The following is an 18,019-nucleotide window of genomic DNA, read 5'->3' as shown; positions in this document are numbered from 1 at the left end:
GTGGGAATTTGATATTCTGTTTATTCCTTTATGTTCTACAATAGCACATCGATACATTACAGCATATTTAACTCTATATTTAAAATACACAGGGGGAAATGCACATATACTAACACACTGTATATTGGTAAATACATGCATATATCAGAAAATAGTATTTTCCAAAAATCATAAGATATTTCTGTTCCTTAAGGGTAACTAGTGGTATATTAGCACAATGCTACATTCTACAGATTTACTGTGGGTGATGACTGATTGTTGTCTAGTTTTCCTCTTTTTGATTAAGACACACATCAGCTGTGTTTTAACCAGAGTAACAGATACTTTCCACATTTTCACATGAAACAATTCACATCTGTAATCCTGCATAAAATCTTCACACTGTATTATTTACTTTCACAGGGGGCAGAGATACGTGAGTATAAACCACTTTTCTCTGATAGTGATGTCTTGATGCTGCATGAATAATATATTTATTGTGCAGATGAAATAGATTGAAATTGAGAAAAAACACTCCATGAAGCATTTAATTGTTTAAATATCAACTATTTATAATGATTCACTGTCTGTTGTTATATTTTATTAAAATGGTTAAAATTGTAGCTGAACATCTTTGTACTGAAAGCACAGAGTGAAGATTGTTTAGCAACTATTCTGACTGTAAATCACCAGTTTTTCTCTTTGTATTTTATCTAACATTACATTTCTCTCTGTTGTTTTACACCGGACCTCTCTCACCGGTAAGTAAATAACTCGACTTCACACTAATGGTAACGGCTGATATTTTATAAACTTATTGCATTTACTACATTTTAATTCAGGGATCAAATAGAAACACAAAAAGCATTTTCAGATCATGTTTACATGAAGGAATCTGGGGTGGGTTTCCCGAAAGCCTCTTAACACTAAGAGCGTCTTTAACTGCCTTTACAGAACCATCGTTAAGCGAACATGGTTTTCCCAAACACCATCATAACCAAAGTAGTACTTTAGTTCATTCTTAACTTACGGTGACCCTGGATCACTTTTTCACACCAAAGAGCGTCTCACTCACAGCCGAATCCACAGAATGCACCTCCGAGGGACTCTTACAATCAGTGGGTGGAAACTGCTGTTAAATATGCTGCTGTGTTAAATTATTTTTCTTGAACATTAAGAAAAATCATGTTAATTGTGAAATAAATATACGCAAGGTCCCGCCGAGAGGGTCCAGGGGATGAGGAGGCAGCGGGGCCATGGGGGGTGGGGAGGGACTGCGGTCTGGGGAGGGGGGCAGGTGATGGGATAGATACCTCCTTCATACGCCAAATACCACTCAGCTGCATGCCGATTTATAAGGAACATGAAGCTCTTGATTGGGTAACAGTGGAATGAGCGGGCACAGGGAAAACATTTTACTGAATTATTTAGCTTATAATTTGCTTGTTCTTTTGTGTGAATGTTTGTGAATTTAATTAAAAAAAAACACACTTGGAATAAAAAATGTAATTGTCCAAAAATGTAGAATAGTTTCAATTATTAATTCCCACATCATATCTGTAATGCTTAACTTCTTCTCCTTCTTCTTTTGGCTGCTCCCGATTAGGGGTTGCCACAGCGGATCTTTCGTCTCCATTGCTCCCTGTCTTCCGCAGCCTTCGCTACCACACCTGCCACAATAGTTTCAATTATTAATTCCCACATCATATAAGTAATGCTTAATGACAATACACTACCATATTGTACGCACTTTATATTTCTTTGGTTTTTGATTCAAAACAAATGCCATATGACCTCATCAACACTTGGAATAAAAAATATAAATGTTCAAAAATGTAAAATAGTTTTTATTATTTATTATAATTTATTATTAATTAAATGATGATACAATATATTAAAATATTTTAAGCACTTTTTATTCCATTGGTTTTTGATTAAGAATGAACGCCATGTGACCGCATCGACTGGATTTCGCAACTACTCATGCCTTTAATGAGGATGCGCATTGCAAAGAAGTTCTTCGCAGAGTTATTCTTAAGAGACCTTACGAGTGTGTTCAGGAAAACCACATACAGAGACAATGTTAGTTTCTTAAGAGTCTTTAAACTCTTTCTTTAGCCCTAAAGTACAACGTTATCGGGAAACCCAGCCCTGATCAGTAAGTGAGATTCCATTTCAGTCAGTCAGTTTCTTTCCCACAATGCTCCTGTGCGTAACCCCACTGCACTGCAATAATGGAGGCAGAGACGTTTACCATGTCGAGTAAAAGATACAACAAACATGCAGCATATAACACACACCACTGCCAGACTCCATCAGAATCTCATACAGAATCATATCAGAATAAAAATATAAAATTTCCCAGGATTCCTCTGGATGGAATAGTTGACTAGTGAACGAGTATCAAAGCACCGTTTCACCTTTTTTGGATTATTTTCATCAGTCGGGGCTCATAATTGTGTTCTTCCTGAAATGAACAGTAACATAACATTTACTGACACTTCACAATAAACATAAATCACAGCTTTAACAGGTTTCAGTGCTTGTAGACAGAATAATTGCCATCACTCGCTCTGAGTAACAATCACACCATATTTTGAAAAAGCACTGAAGAGTTGATTCGGCCGAGCATTTTTCATCTCTTTAAGCTAACAGCAGTAAGCCACATTTCACTTTCACATCTGTAATCCTGCATAAAATCTTCACACTGTATTATTTGCTTTCACAGGGGGCAGTAACGCGTGAGTATAAACCACTTTTCTCTGATAGTGATGTCTTGATGCTGCATGAATAATATTCGACGTTATGATATTATAGTATAATAATATTGTGTATATGAAGTAGATTAGACTGTGCTATGTGTTCAGAGTACAGTAGCACATAGATCCAGTGTATTGCAAAAGTATTCATCCCCCTTGTTGTTTGTCCTGTTTTGTTGCATTACAAGCTGGAATTAAAATGGATTTTTGGTGACTTGCCTCCATTTGATTTACTCAGCTTGCCTCCTAATGTACAGATGCAAATTGTTGTTTTATTGTGACACAAACAATCATTAAGAAGAAAAAGAAATCTGGAGTTTGCATAGGTATTCACCCTCTTTCATATAAAAACCATCAATAAGAGCTGGTCCAACCAATTCACTTCATAAGTCACATAATTACTTGATTAAGATCCACCTGTGTGCAATCAAAGTGTCACCTGATCTGTCACACGATGTCTGTGTAAATCACCCTGTTCTGGAAGGATCCTGACTCTGCAACACTGGTATCTTCATCCCAGTCACAATAAAACAACAATTTTCACCTTTCACAGGACAAACACAAAGGGGGATGAATACTTTTGCAAGACACTGTATCTGAGCATCATCAGCATAGTGTAGTGAACACAACAGACTGTGATCGCTGGCAGAACATTCATCATGCTGCTGTCTAGTTTGTCATTAGTGTTCTACAGACACAGAAATCTGACCTACACACTGATACTGAGAGAGAAAAAGCTGAATGTTTTTGTTTGAATGTGATTTCATATCAGTAAGTCTTTCTCAAAGTCATTGAGACTTGGCTAACATTACTGTAGTGTATATAACTACAGAGAGATGTGTGCGTTAGAGAGTTCATGCCACTGATCTCTGGATAAAATATCTGGAGAGCTCATTGGCCAGTCAGGGTGACGCCATCCGGCCGCCATATCACCACACGCATCGGCTCGGTACGGTCATATCTCTGCCTAGGAAGCTACATAATACTGGACATGTGATTTATTGAGGCATGTTTCCGTGTGTGTGTGTGGGTTAGTGTGTGTGTGAATGGTTGATTTTTGTGGGGGTGTTTGTGTTTTGATCAGAATGGGCAGTATTCATTACATTTATCATCATGGATACATTCAGGAAGATTACCGCAGATTATTATTATTATTATTATTATTATTATTATTATTATTATTATTCGACCAAATAGAAAATACATAGACAATACATGCATAACAAATAAGAAAACAAAGTGTACATTACAACATGACCGAACAGTTCTGGTTTCCACAGAGATGGAGACAGCGTGTGGGTCAGGGTTCACAAAAGTAACGTCATTTCTTGTTGCCTAGAGGCTGTGAACCCTCATATACTGTTCCAGATCAGCAATAAAATCATAAACAAATATATTCTATTGCACAGAATGAAAAATGAAATTAAATTAATCATGCAAATAATGGATGGAACAGAGAGTTACATGTAGATATTACAGATTAATTATTTAGAAACAGATTGATACCAATCCGTCACTATAGTTACAAATGATGTATAATCAATCAATCATCTCATAATAATAAAATTAAACAAGCTTTAAATTAATTACAATTTACGACCTAATCATAACAAAACATTAAATTATTCTAATACTCCATTTATTAGAAAATATTTCCATACCAATTAATATTTCCAAAACACTGAACATTTTTGACATAAATTTCAAGAAAACAACCATCAGGCAATATCTATTTATTTCTATATCAAACAAAAATAAGATCAATATCATAATTCAATATAGTCTAAAAAAGCCAATGTGTATTAAATATAATGAGATGTGAGATATTAGTGTGAGCCCTGAGGAATAATCTATCAGTTATTGAACTCTATCTAAATACTGTTAAGACATGCCTGTGAGAATGGGTGGCACGGTGGTGTAGTGGTTAGCACGGTTGCCTCACAGCAAGAAGGTTCTGGGTTCGAACCCAGAGGCCGGCGAGGGCCTTTCTGTGTGGATCATGTTCTCCCCGTGTCTGCGTGGGTTTCCTCTGGGTGCTCCGGTTTCCCCCAAAGACATGCAGTTAGGTTGACGTGGGGCGGCCTTGGGCTGAGGTGCCCTTGAGCAAGGTACCTGACCCCTGACTGCTCCCCGGGCACTTTGGTGTGGCTGCCCACTGCTCTGAGTGTGTGTGTGTGTGTGTGTGTGTGTGTGTGTGTGCGCGCGCGTGTTCACTGCTTCAGATGGATTAAATGCAGAGGATGAATTTCACTGTACTTGAAGTGTGTATGTGACAAATAAAGGTTTCTTCTTCTTAAAGAATGAAGTCAAAATGGAAAATAATGTGAGAAAATAATCCTGTTTCAACAACTGTCTGAAATAGAAAAGAAGACGAAATATACGAAAGAGAAAGAGACACTGTATAAGAGAAAAACTGAAATAATATCTGTAAAAATAATTATAGTAGCAAAAGAGCCGTTCTGAAAATGATCAGAGACTGAACTGGAAAAGGAAGAAAAACAATAACAGTGAAGGGGAGCGTTATAAAGATATGTAAGGAATGGGGGGTAAAGGTGAGAAAATAAGAGGAGATAACGAAAGAGAATAAAAAGTCAGGAAATACTTTTCTTGGGACAAATTTGATCGGATATGATGCTTTAACACAAAAGCCAAATACACACGATGGGTGTGGTAATATGGCGGCTTGGACGCTTCACTCGTCTGTACAGCGCATATTGGCCAGTGAGCTCATACATGTCAACCTTTAGTTACCCATGCCCTTACAAAATCTGTACTTTTCCCTTCCATACACCCATGAGCCCTTCTACACGAGAAAAAATTCCAATATATAATCCAAAGCACCGATTGTTTTATTCCACATTCTACACTCCTATTGTAATCGGCATATTTATCACACTGCATCAAGTTAAAGGGATCAAATAAGCATGTACTGAATAAAAAGAAATTTTAGATCCCAGAGAAAACAACTGAATTAAAAAGGACTATATGTACAGTCAAGTAAACAATTATCTACTAAAGAGAATGACTGAAATATAAACTTAATTATTTAATATACATTGTATCAGTAATACTAGAATTATTGATGTAAATTTTGTAAATAAAATGTATTAATATTAAATAATTCATAAAAATTACACAAAGTTCTATTTGACAAGCGTTGGCATCACCGACAATATTACATTCCACCAAAGAAAATTACCTGAAATATAACAGCAGTACTAAGTAGGTATGTTAATTAAAATAGTAGATTACATGTAATAAATTATATATAATCATGTCAAACAGTAAATGAAGGTTAATAAAAGTTCCATTTGTGAAAAAAGTGTCGACACCACAAGCAGTGTTCGATCCAACTAAAGATGACTGAACCACGTCAAGTATATTATGTAAACAAGGATAAGTGAAAATATTAATAAATTATGAAGTTAAATTGAAAATCTTCCCAGTAATTTAAAGCGAGAATTTAAATCTTATTCCTTTTTGGAGTGTGTTTTTGTTGTACAAAGATGTTGCAGATTTGGCACGAGCTATAATATCACTGCTTGGGTCGCAGTTGTAGCTCCTCATCACACTTCATTTTAATTTGCAGATATGCAGTTCATGTGTCTGCAGCCATATTTTTTCTGTCCTCAGTATGAATTTTCCTAACCAATGAAAAATCCCTCTCACTATCTGCATCGCTCTGTGGGAGGCGCAGCAAAGCAGTGAAAAGTTGTTTCAGCATTGGAAACCTGGCAACACCCAGAGCAGCTTTTACATCGAAGACCTTTCCCCAATATACATCTATTATTTTCCTGGTCAATAAAAGAAAATCAGAGCACGGCAAACATGTAGATGGTGTTAAATTGCTTCCATCCCCTACTACACATTTTAGAGACCGGTTACCAACGGTCGTTACCACCATTACTCTTCATTCAGTACTTTTCCAGTTTACTGGCGACTGATGGTAGTAACGAGTGTTGGTCATCTGTGTCTACATATAATGTCTCTCAGCAATTAAAATGTTCAGGGAAGCGAAACCAGAAATCGCCGGGTAACTACAGTTGCCGTTGTATAAACGGCGACTCCCAGTATCGCCTCCCTAAATTATCATGATAATGGAGGAAGCTTTCCTACATGCAAACAGTAAAACCTTTTTTTTTTAATTATTTAAAAAAAATAAAACAACAACACAAATGCTTACCTGTGCAGTCTTTGAATCGGGAAACTTTTTTTTTTTTCCGCTAGCTGTGAAAAATGGTCTGCCACAGTCGGGTGGGGGTGGGGGGGGGGATGTTGTGTTCCACGAGAAATTGGCAGAACATAACTTCTGCAGCCGTCACAGAAGTCTGGGCAGTCCGAGCCGATGGACTTAAATGACCGAGAAAACCACGTGCAACTATAAAACCACATAAATCGAAAATAGTTCCATTTCATTGGGCATGCGCATTTTGAAAAAATAAATGGTGGATGCTAAGAAAATTTTCTCAGAGTAACGGAAAAAAATCTCTGATACAAAACATAATTTTCCCATATGAAAATCAGTGTACGCCGTATTAGCCAAAAAATTGCATTTTCCTGTACAAAATACGGGGAAACCGTATAACTTGACATGTATGTGAGCTCTCCAGATGTTTTATGTAGAGGTCAGTGGTTCACACTGGATAATGGTGCATGAAAGAGATAACAGAATGTAAGTCAGTGATCGGGTGAATTTGTTTCTTACAGCATTAATACTGAAAGAAGCTGAAGAGCTTTAATTTTTCAAATCAGCAGAAAGAGGAGAGAAACGAGCCAGTACAGGATAAAAACAGACTTCATGAGAACAGCTACAGAATGTTTATAGATAATACTATTGGATCAAATACAGAGGAATTTACAGAAAATAACGATGCTTTTTTAATAATCTCAACAACCTTACCTTCCTTTTGTTTTTGTTTTTCATCTCATCATCTCGATAAAGGTGTTCGGGTTTCCCAGGTGAGTAAATTATAATAAAATATTATACATTCATGAATCTCTGACTGATGGAAGCAGCACTAAAAAAGATTCTTAAATTATGTTATAATTCGACCAAGGCCCGGTGACAGGTACCAGTAAATGAGTTACCATGGTAACAGCCCCTGTGATGGTGCATTGCAGATAAAAAAAAAATCCCATTTGATTGTTCTAGAAACACAGCTGTTGAACTGTTTAGAAATTTGCTATTATCACATCACACATCACATTATCTCTAGCCGCTTTATCCTGTTCTACAGGGTCGCAGGCAAGCTGGAGCCTATCCCAGCTGACTACGGGTGAAAGGCGGGGTACACCCTGGACAAGTCGCCAGGTCATCACAGGGCTGACACATAGACACAGACAACCATTCACACTCACATTCACACCTACGGTCAATTTAGAGTCACCAGTTAACCTAACCTGCATGTCTTTGGACTGTGGGGGAAACCGGAGCACCCGGAGGAAACCCACGCGGACACGGGGAGAACATGCAAACTCTGCACAGAAAGGCCCTCGCCAGCCCCGGGGCTCGAACCCCCCAGGACCTTCTTGCTGTGAGGCGACAGCGCTAACCACTACACCACCGTGCCGCCCAATTTGCTATTATTATTATTATTATTGTTGTTGTTCCTGCTGTGAGTGTAAACACTTTGTGGAAATGTAAACAGAATAAAAGGTCCAGCAAATAAATGTCATAAAATTTATGACCTTCACCCCGTTGAAGTCCATCTGCAAACTTTGTCTTAAATTCCAGTTAAAGTTCCATGGAAAAGGTTTAACACATATTCAGTTTAACTTGAGACACAATACAACATGAACAAAATTTATTTACATAAAAACAGTTTTTCTTAAATTGTGTATGGCAAAATTAATGGCACCCCAAAAGAAAATTTAAATACAGTGTCACCGCTGGAGGAAAAAAAAAATGCCTGAAGTGCTCTCAGTGTCTGGGAATTCTGTTCTTAGCTTTGACCATGACTGACTGACGATCATGAACATATAATATTCAGCTTAATGAACATAAAAATAATATCAAGCACAATCAGTGCCTTTAAACAGATTTAAACATCTGGAACAGTAGATTTTGATGCATAAGTTTATGACTGTATTGTGATGTTGTGTGACGTCATCACAGCAATAAAGAACCCAAAGATCTTGATTCTCCTGTAGAGGAGGATTTTTGATCACTCCTGTAATATTGATCAGTGAACTGTTTAGTGATTGTGTTCTTCAGCTGGCTGCATTAAAACTCAGTGTGTTACTAAATACAGTATCAGTTTAAATCACACACACACACACACACAGTGAGCTGAACAGTGAAACACTTCATGTTTATTTCACACGTTATTTACAGACAGTATGGAGTCTTGTATAAAACCTTCACACTGTTTTATTCACTTCCACAGAGCGACAGAAAATGGACAGAAGATGAGAGAATGGAAATGGAGGCTTCTGCTCTCCTGACTGGTGAGTATGGAAAGAGCTACAAAAGTAAATGCACCTATTCATTTTTACAGCCTGGAAGTGTTCAATAACGAGATCTCCAGTAAGCTGAAGTCTGAAATTCACAACCTGTCACATTCTCTCTGAAAGATATGATTTATACACTGAACAAAAAGCATGAAGTTTAGGAGACTTATGCCATGTACACACGTAGCCGGGTATTTTTAAAACCGAACATTTCCCCCCCCCTCCGTTTATAAAAATGTTTTATCCACACCACCTCGTCTTCGAAAAAAATCCCTTCCACACATAACCGAACATCTGCGTTTTCAATCACATTCATAAGCATTCCAAACCTGTAGATGGCATTATTTCCCCAAATCCTACCCCCTAATCACATCGCCTGTGCTCTTGGAGCAGTAGTTGGGCTTCTAAAATTAAACATGTAAATAGCACCTGCACAATAATTAACGCTTTCAAGGCACTACTCCGATCCATTACTCTTTAGCTAGCCGCACACTACGCCGATTTTCAGCGTACCGAGCCAACTGAAGTCGCGAGTCAGGCGTAAAGACTAGTTTTCGATGGTACCAACTCATCTCACAGCCGATTCGAAAAACTAATCGGGAGCCAGACTGATCGGCGAGAGTCGCTAGCAATAGCCAATCATATCTTTCGCATATAACACGTGACATCATTAAACACAATTTCTAGCGCGAGAAATACGTGTTGGTAGCACCTAATGCAGGTATATACTGTAATTCCATAGACTGAAGCTTTATCCATAGACACAGTGGGCTGGAAAGCCACTCTGCTCAAGTTGTGTGGCTGAATTCCAAATCGCTTTAACTCCCCTATATAAGTGCACTATTTAAGGTTGGGAATAATAGCTCATGCAGCCTAGATAGTGCGCTACATATTCCATGTTGTGTCATTTGTAATTCAGCCTGTAGCATCTTCAAGTGTTGGATTTAACAGTAACTATATCCAATAGCCAATCACAAAGCTATTAAGTTGTCACGTGTCGCTTCAATCGCGACTGCACTCGTAAACAGTCGGGGGATATGTGCGTGCCCTGTCGGGAGACGGCTCTGAAATGGGTCGGTTCGGTACCGCGTGGATCGCCGTGGTGTGCGGCTAGCTTAAGTCCATGCTTAATCTGGCTTCTGCAGTAAACAAAGGTCGCACATTTGACGTCAGGGCAGATTTGTTGTCATTTTTTGGCGCAGATTGTGACGTTCTAAAACGCAAAACTCCGGTTATCTCTGTCTACACGAAAAGGCATACACGGAGTTTTCAAAAATCTTCACTTTGCCCGGAGTTTTTTTAAATATTCGTTTTTGATGTGTTTTCATGTGGATGACAGGCCAAAACGTAGAAAAATATCTTCGATTTAGCAGATACCCGGCTACGTGTGGACGGGGTCTTAGATAGTAAAGGGTTGTGGCTGTGACCCTGTAACTACTCAAGTGAAAAGAATCATAAAATTATGCAAATTACCATGTTTATTCCAATCAGTAAATAGTTTGACGCCAATCAAATATGAAATAAAATCAGTATATATGAAATATTATACTGACATTTTTTCCTTTTTTCAATTACATTCTTTGTACAAACATTATTCCACTTAATACTCACTTTTAATAATTTCAGAATATAAAATGGATGAAAAAGGTCTTTGTATTGAATTTAAAAAGAAGATCGGAAAACTGAAAGAAACTGAAGAAGAGTTAAGAAACACTCAGCTGGAACTGGACAACACGTCTCAATCACTGAAACATAAAGACCAAGAGCTAGAGGACTGTAAAAGACAAATGAAGCATAAAGATACCGAACTGAAAAGCAGAGAGAAAATCATTGAGGAGAAAGATGCACTACTCAAAGAGAGAAATACAGAACTAGAGAAGACGACTAAAGAACTGAAACAGAAAGACAAACAGATACAGGAGGCACAAATCCAAGTGGAGGAAAAGGAGAAAAGATTTGTGGAGAAGAATAAAGAATTAGATGAAAAAAACAAACAGCTGAAGGTTCTAAAAGAACGTTTAGAGACTAATGAGAAGACTCTTACTGAGAGAGGTGCAGTGTTAATGGAAACAAATAAAAAACTTCAAAATGCCTCTGAAGAAATGAAGGAGAAAAACACACAACTGGAGAATATGAACAAACTGCTGAGTGAGAAAGAAACCCAGCTGAAGAAGACAGATAAAGAGCTGGAAACCAGTAAAAACAAACTACTAGAAAGAGACAAACAGCTTCAGGAGAAAGACAGACTTTTGACTGAAAATCGAAAAAAACTTCAGATGAAGGACAAGACCATGGAAGCAAAGGACACACTGCTCAGAGAGGTCAAAGAAGAATTGGGAAAAACAAACTTGGCATTAGATGAGAAGCAGATACAGTTGAAAGACAGACAGAGACGACTGGAGGACATGGGGAAAGAACTGGAAACCAGTAAAAACAAACTACTAGAAAGAGACAAACAGCTTCAGGAGAAAGACAGAAATCTGGTTGAAAAGGCAAAAACACTGCATATGAAAGATGAGGCTCTGGAAAAGAAGGACACACAGCTCAAACAGATAAAAACTGAATTGGAGGAAACAATTAAGAAATTAGAAGAGAGTCAGCGACACATGGAGGAGAAAAACACACAACTGGAGAATATGAACAAACTGCTGAGTGAGAAAGAAACCCAGCTGAAGAAGACAGATAAAGAGCTGGAAACCAGTAAAAACAAACTACTAGAAAGAGACAAACAGCTTCAGGAGAAAGACAGACTTTTGACTGAAAATCGAAAAAAACTTCAGATGAAGGACAAGACCATGGAAGCAAAGGACACACTGCTCAGAGAGGTCAAAGAAGAATTGGGAAAAACAAACTTAGCATTAGAAGAGAATCAGACAGAGTTGAAAGACAGACAGAGACGACTGGAGGACATGGGGAAAGAACTGGAAACCAGTAAAAACAAACTACTAGAAAGAGACAAACAGCTTCAGGAGAAAGACAGAGATGTGGTTGAAAATGCAAAAACACTGCAGATGAAAGATGAGGCTCTGGAAGAGAAGGACACACAGCTCAAACAGATAAAAACTGAATTGGAGGAAACAATTAAGAAATTAGAAGAGAGTCAGCGGCACATGGAGGAGAAAAACACACAACTGGAGAATATGAACAAACTGCTGAGTGAAAAAGAAACCCAGCTGAAGAAGACAGATAAAGAACTGGAAACCAGTAAAAATCAACTGGAGACACTGGGAGAGGAGCTGCAGGACAAGAAGAGACAACTACAGGAGCAGATGATCATACTGGAGCAACAGAAAACTGAGTCAGCAGAAAAAAACAAACAGCTTGAAGAGAAAGAGAGACTTCTAACTGAGAGAGAGACACAGCTGATGGAAAGAGACAAACAGCTTCAGGAGAATAACAAGACACTAGAAGAGAAGGACAGACTGCTCAGAGAGCTAAAAGAAGAATTGGGAAAAACAAACTTGGCATTAGAAGAGAATCAGATACAATTGAAAGACAAACAGAGACGACTGGAGGACATGGGGAAAGAACTGGAAACCAGTAAAAACAAACGACTAGAAAGAGACAAACAGCTTCAGGAGAAAGACAGAGATGTGGTTGAAAAGGCAAAAACACTGCAGATGAAAGATGAGGCTCTGGAAGAGAAGGACACACAGCTCAAACAGATAAAAACTGAATTGGAGGAAACAATTGAGAAATTCGAAGAGAGTCAGCGACACATGGAGGAGAAAAAAACACAACTGGGGAATATGAACAAACTGCTGAGTGAGAAAGAAACCCAGCTGAAGAAGACAGATAAAGAGCTGGAAACCAGTAAAAAAGAAATGGAGACACTGGGAGAGGAGCTGCAGGACAAGAAGAGACAACTACAGGAGCAGATGATCATACTGGAGCAACAGAAAACTGAGTTAGCAGAAAAAAACAAACAGCTTGAAGAGAAAGAGAGACTTCTAACTGAGAGAGAGACACAGCTGATGGAAAGAGACAAACAGCTTCAGGAGAAAGACCGACTTCTCGAGGAGAAAACAAAGCAGCTGCAGGAACAGACAGATCCAGAATCATCAGCCCCCATCAGGAGAAGAAACAGCAAGGAAGAGTTACCTCCAAGAAGTGAGTAACTTGTTACATTAAGGAAGTAAAAGCTATTCAAAATGTTGGTACTTCTAAGTGGTAAATATACACTGAATAAATCATATGTAAGGACCTGAAATATACTGTATTGATACTTAATGGTGCAGCTCTTCAGATATTGTAAGAAAGTGTAATTTAATCAGTGAAAATGGTGAGGTTTCATGTATAAAACATAACTTTAATGATATCATCTGTCCAACTATCGCTCCTGAAGAATGTCTTTCTCATTCTGACTGGTTCTAATGTTTCCTAGTGAGTGGAGAGACTCAGGACTCAGCAGCACCAATCAGGAGAAGAAACAGTATGGATGTAATTCGTCCACTGTGTAAGTGATGAATGTTTCTTGTTGTATGTTTATTGTGTAACTCATCACTAGTTTGGGGGTAAAAGAGACGACTATAGAGAGACACAGCATGCACTTAAATTTATAATTTGTTTACAGTGTAAATATCAATATTATAAAGGTGACACAAAACAGGGACAGTAACAAATAATGAAAAAATATCTAACATCAGATACAAATGAAAAAAAAAAACGTGCTAATATCTAGAGATCCTGAGCGGTGCAGGAGAAAAGCATTTGCCCTATAGTGAGTTTGCCGTTGTCGTTGTGGAGGGATGGATGGCATTACTCTCTCCTCTATCAATCACAGTGACACTCGTCCATCATGAGCGTTATATTCGTCATGTGTCTCAGAGGAAGCACACGCTAGCCTTCACCTGCCATGATTGTTAGCTGTCGTGTGAGAAGAAAGAGATGACAAGTGGGTGGGTTTTACAAATGAACAAATTGGGAGAAACTGGGGTGAAAATAATTATTCTCCATCTGTGACTATAGAGAGACAAATGCTTTATTTCCAGCTCAACACATAAATTACTGTTAAAAATGACACTATGTGTTGGGGAACATAAATATGAGTTACATAAAGGACGTGGGCTATCCAGATTATCCACCACCGTACTCCAGAGAACAATGTAATCACCATAATGCAGTCAGTGATTCTGTATTAAATTATTAATTCTTGTTCATTTTCAGTGAGTGGAGAATCGTCTCGTCCAGATTCTCCAGTGTCGGTTCCTGTACCAGAACTGAGACTGGTGCTGCTGGGGAGGACGGGGTCTGGGAAGAGTGCAGCAGGAAACACCATCCTGGGCATAGAGGAGAGGAACCAGGCAGCTACAGCTACATTTCCATCCACCCAGCAGAGTGAGAGCACACAGAGAGAGGTGGCTGGGAGGAAGGTGACTGTGGTGGACACTCCTGACTGGTTCTCTCCTGAACTGTCTCTGGAGAAACTGAGAGAAGATGTGGGCCTCTGTGTCCATCTGTCTGCTCCAGGACCCCACGCCTTCCTCCTGGTCATACCTGTAAAGCAGCCTACAGGAGAGGAGAGAGGGATGCTGGAGAAAATGGAGGAGATTTTTAGAGAGAGATGTTGGAGAAACACCATGATCATATTCAGTGTTACTGATGAACTTCAGAAGAAGAACATTGAGGAGTTTATCCAGTCAGGAGACCAGGAGGTCCAGAGACTTGTAGAAAAATGTGGGAACAGGTTTCACTGTCTCAACATTAAGGAGAGTGGAGATGGTTCTCAGGTCTTAGAGCTGCTGGAGAAGATAGAGAAGATGGTGGAAGGAAGCAGAGAGAAATTCTACAGCAGTGAGATCTACCTGGAGACAGAATCTCAGATCAGAGCAATAGAGACAAAGATCCTGAAGGAAAGAGAAGAGAAAAGGATGAGAGAGGAGATGGAAATGAAGGAAAAAATAGAAAAGGAGGTGCAGGATTCTCTGAGAAAGATAGAGGGAGTGATCCAGGAGCATGAAGGAGACATCAGAGAACTTAATGACCGGACAACTGAACTGGAAAGAAAGATGAAAGAAGAGAGGGATGAAGAGAAAAAGAAAGAATTTGAGAGGGAGCTGAAACGAGAGGTAGAGCGAAGGACAGAAATGGAAGAGAAGGTGAAGAAACTAAAAGAAAAGAGAGAGTGGGAGAGGAGAGAGATGGAGGAGAGACACCAAAAGGAGATGGAGGAGATCAGAGAGGTGTATGAAGGAGAGGTCAGGATAGAGGCAGAGAGAAACATCATGAAGATCATCCTGCCTGAACTCCAAAGAAACATTTTGGCCTCAAAAACAAAGATGCAGGAAGAGTTCAGCAGACAGATGGAGGAGAAGCACAGAGAGCTGGAGACTCTGAAACAGAAATATTCCAAGCTCACAGAGACTCACAGCCTGCTTGAAGAGGTTTATGAGAAAACTGTGAAAAATAGCTCAGAAAGAGAGAGATCAGCTCCAGGAGAGGCATCAAAGGGAATTTCTCAGAGATGGAAGACTTTTTTCACTGAGTAACTGAGATTTTAATACCATAGAGATTCAAAGTCGGCTTGAAGAGGTTTATGAGGTAAATCTGCAGAGGAACTGAGAATCACAGGATTCTGTTTCAACAAAGGAGACGCTGAAGGAGCTCTCACAGATTTTAAAGCTTCTGTTTAACTCCATTTGTTGCTTCAGAATTTACATTTGTACACTGAACTCCTTTTAATATTGACATGTAATTAAGTGAAACGATACAGCGTTTGAATTACACTGTGGCTCTTTGGTGCTTCTTTTTCAACCCGTGGCAGGATTTGTCACAATAATATAATACATGTACATAAAGTTTCACATTATAATGTGCTGTTCTTGTGTTGTAAATTGTATTTGAAATATACACTACAGTGGAACACCAACATATATTGCTGAATGTACAACAATACCAATGTATGAATTGTCAGATATGAACTCTTGTAGTAACAGTTGCTGTACCCAGCCACTTCTCAAAACATAACTCCATAAGGCCACAAAAGGGGGTGTGTGACAGGAACTGGATTCTGGGAAGTGTGAGCTGGCCCCTTTAAGAAGGATAAATGGACGGGCATTGAACAAAAATTTTAAACTGGAGGAACTTTCTGAGAAAGAAAGAGGGAGTGACCCAGGAGCATGAAGGAGACATGAGTCAACTTAATGACCAAACAACTGAACTGGAGAGAAAGATAAAAGAAGAGAAAAGAGAACTTGAGATGGAGCTGAAACTAGAGGTATAGTGAAAGACAGATGGAAGAAAAGGTGAAGGAACTAAAGCATAAGAGGGAGAGAAGAGGAATGGAGGAGAGGCAGCAATAGGAGATGGTGAGTAATTAGGGAAGTGTATGAAGATGATGTCAGGTTGGAGGCAGAAAGAAACTTCATGAACTTTATCCTGCCTGAACTTTGGGGAAACACTTCGGCCTCAAAAATAAAGATGCAGGAAGAGTTCAGCAGACGGAGAAGCACAGAGAGCTGGAGACTCTTAAATAGACCTTTTCAGAGCTCATAAAGAATCACTTCATAAAGTTCTGCTTAAAGAAGTTTATGAAAAACTTGTGAAAAGTATCTCAGAGTGGGTAACTCCAGCAGAAGAGGCACTGAAGGGAATGCCTTAGAGATTTACAAGTTGATTTCATTTAATAACAGGCATTATAAAACCATTCAAAAATGGCCAAGAGGCAGAAATGCACCCTGGGGGTGTTGAGTCTGGTATGCTGCTGTGGTAGAAGGATACCAACCTGACCACAGGCAGAACTTGTAAAATTCTGCAGCGGTAGTAATCCAAGCTCAGGATCAACCTGAGGACCCTGGAACTGTGAAGTGCAATTCCTCCCTGTTGCACTACCACCCTGATTTATTTTTTGTTCGTAGTGTATCTGATCCTATTATTTTTATGCAAAAACATGTTTTATCAGTTTATAGTTATCATCATGTTGTAGAAGGTTGTAAAAAAACAGTTAATTTCTGTTGTCATTTATGTTATAGTAGCTGTAAACAGTCGTTTCCTCACCGGCCTCTTGTTTCTATCTCTTGCAGGTATAGTAAAGAGTTAAAAAATAAAATAAAATAAAAGTACAGCTTCTCATATGACAGAGAAAGCCCTCTGCTGGAAAACTTACTGACTGCTACAAAAACTGAGACTTGAAGACTCCTTCCATGAATGTAAAATAAAGCTTTCCAAAAATAAAACTTCACCATTATTTGGTCAAATCGTATATTTTTAGTCAGCATACACCTTCAGTATTTACTGCAGTACACACCTTTCTGTTATTTCAAAAATAAACGCAACTGTTACTTCTCAGTGGTCCGATCAGCGTGTTCCTCAACATGGCGATTCGAAGAGCCAACTCAGAGAACTGAGTCATTCTCGAATGACACAGCTGCTTTTTGTTTTTGGAAGTTTGACCATTTTAAAGGGATTTTATCAATGCTATAGTTCCAGAACAGGTAAGTCTGAAGTACAAAGACTTCACCCTGTGTGAACATCTGTGCAGATATGATCTGATTCTGGAGGAAGTATAAATCACCCTTTCATATTCAGGAGAAGGGGACCTCTGGTGGCATTGTACTGCAACATCTTGGGTGGAAGCGACAGTTTTTACAGATGTAAATATGGTAAAATATTAAAAGTAGATGGCCTTTCAATTTCATAAAATCTGTGAAATTTAGTTCCCTCTGAAATTTGGTCATTGTGATATACAGCGCCCTCCACAATTAGTGGCACCCCTGGTTAAGATGTGTTAAAAGCCTCAAAATAAATTCAATTTTTATTGCAGAAGCATATTCTCACACTGAAAATTATAGAAAAATGTAACCCTTAACTCAAGTGAATTAAAAAAATAAATA

At 38.7% G+C, this 18,019-nt stretch overlaps 1 protein-coding gene across 3 annotated transcripts; it reads left to right on the top strand.

Annotated features, from left to right (window-relative positions):
* The first annotated feature begins 589 nt into the window (after nucleotides 1-589).
* On the top strand, nucleotides 590-17,383 carry LOC132875548 (putative leucine-rich repeat-containing protein DDB_G0290503). Of its 3 annotated transcripts, XM_060912407.1 has the most exons (7): nucleotides 590-740; nucleotides 2,708-2,720; nucleotides 7,681-7,697; nucleotides 9,125-9,185; nucleotides 10,815-13,298; nucleotides 13,573-13,644; nucleotides 14,355-17,383. In XM_060912407.1, the coding sequence occupies exons 4-7, from the start codon at nucleotides 9,155-9,157 to the stop codon at nucleotides 15,674-15,676; spliced, it is 3,909 nt and encodes a 1,302-aa protein (XP_060768390.1). In that variant the 5' UTR covers nucleotides 590-740; nucleotides 2,708-2,720; nucleotides 7,681-7,697; nucleotides 9,125-9,154; the 3' UTR covers nucleotides 15,677-17,383. The 3 variants fall into 3 exon arrangements, with proteins under 3 accessions (XP_060768390.1, XP_060768391.1, XP_060768389.1); XM_060912408.1 differs by lacking the exon at nucleotides 590-740 and having other exon boundaries at nucleotides 2,705-2,720; XM_060912406.1 differs by lacking the exons at nucleotides 590-740; nucleotides 2,708-2,720 and having other exon boundaries at nucleotides 7,009-7,697.
* Nucleotides 17,384-18,019: the final 636 nt, after the last annotated feature.

The sequence above is a fragment of the Neoarius graeffei genome, chromosome 28 (genome assembly GCF_027579695.1).
Source record: "Neoarius graeffei isolate fNeoGra1 chromosome 28, fNeoGra1.pri, whole genome shotgun sequence".
Classification (NCBI taxonomy): Eukaryota; Metazoa; Chordata; class Actinopteri; order Siluriformes; family Ariidae; genus Neoarius; species Neoarius graeffei.
Note: the sequence above shows the minus strand (reverse complement) of the source record. Positions and strands in the feature narration are given on the sequence as shown.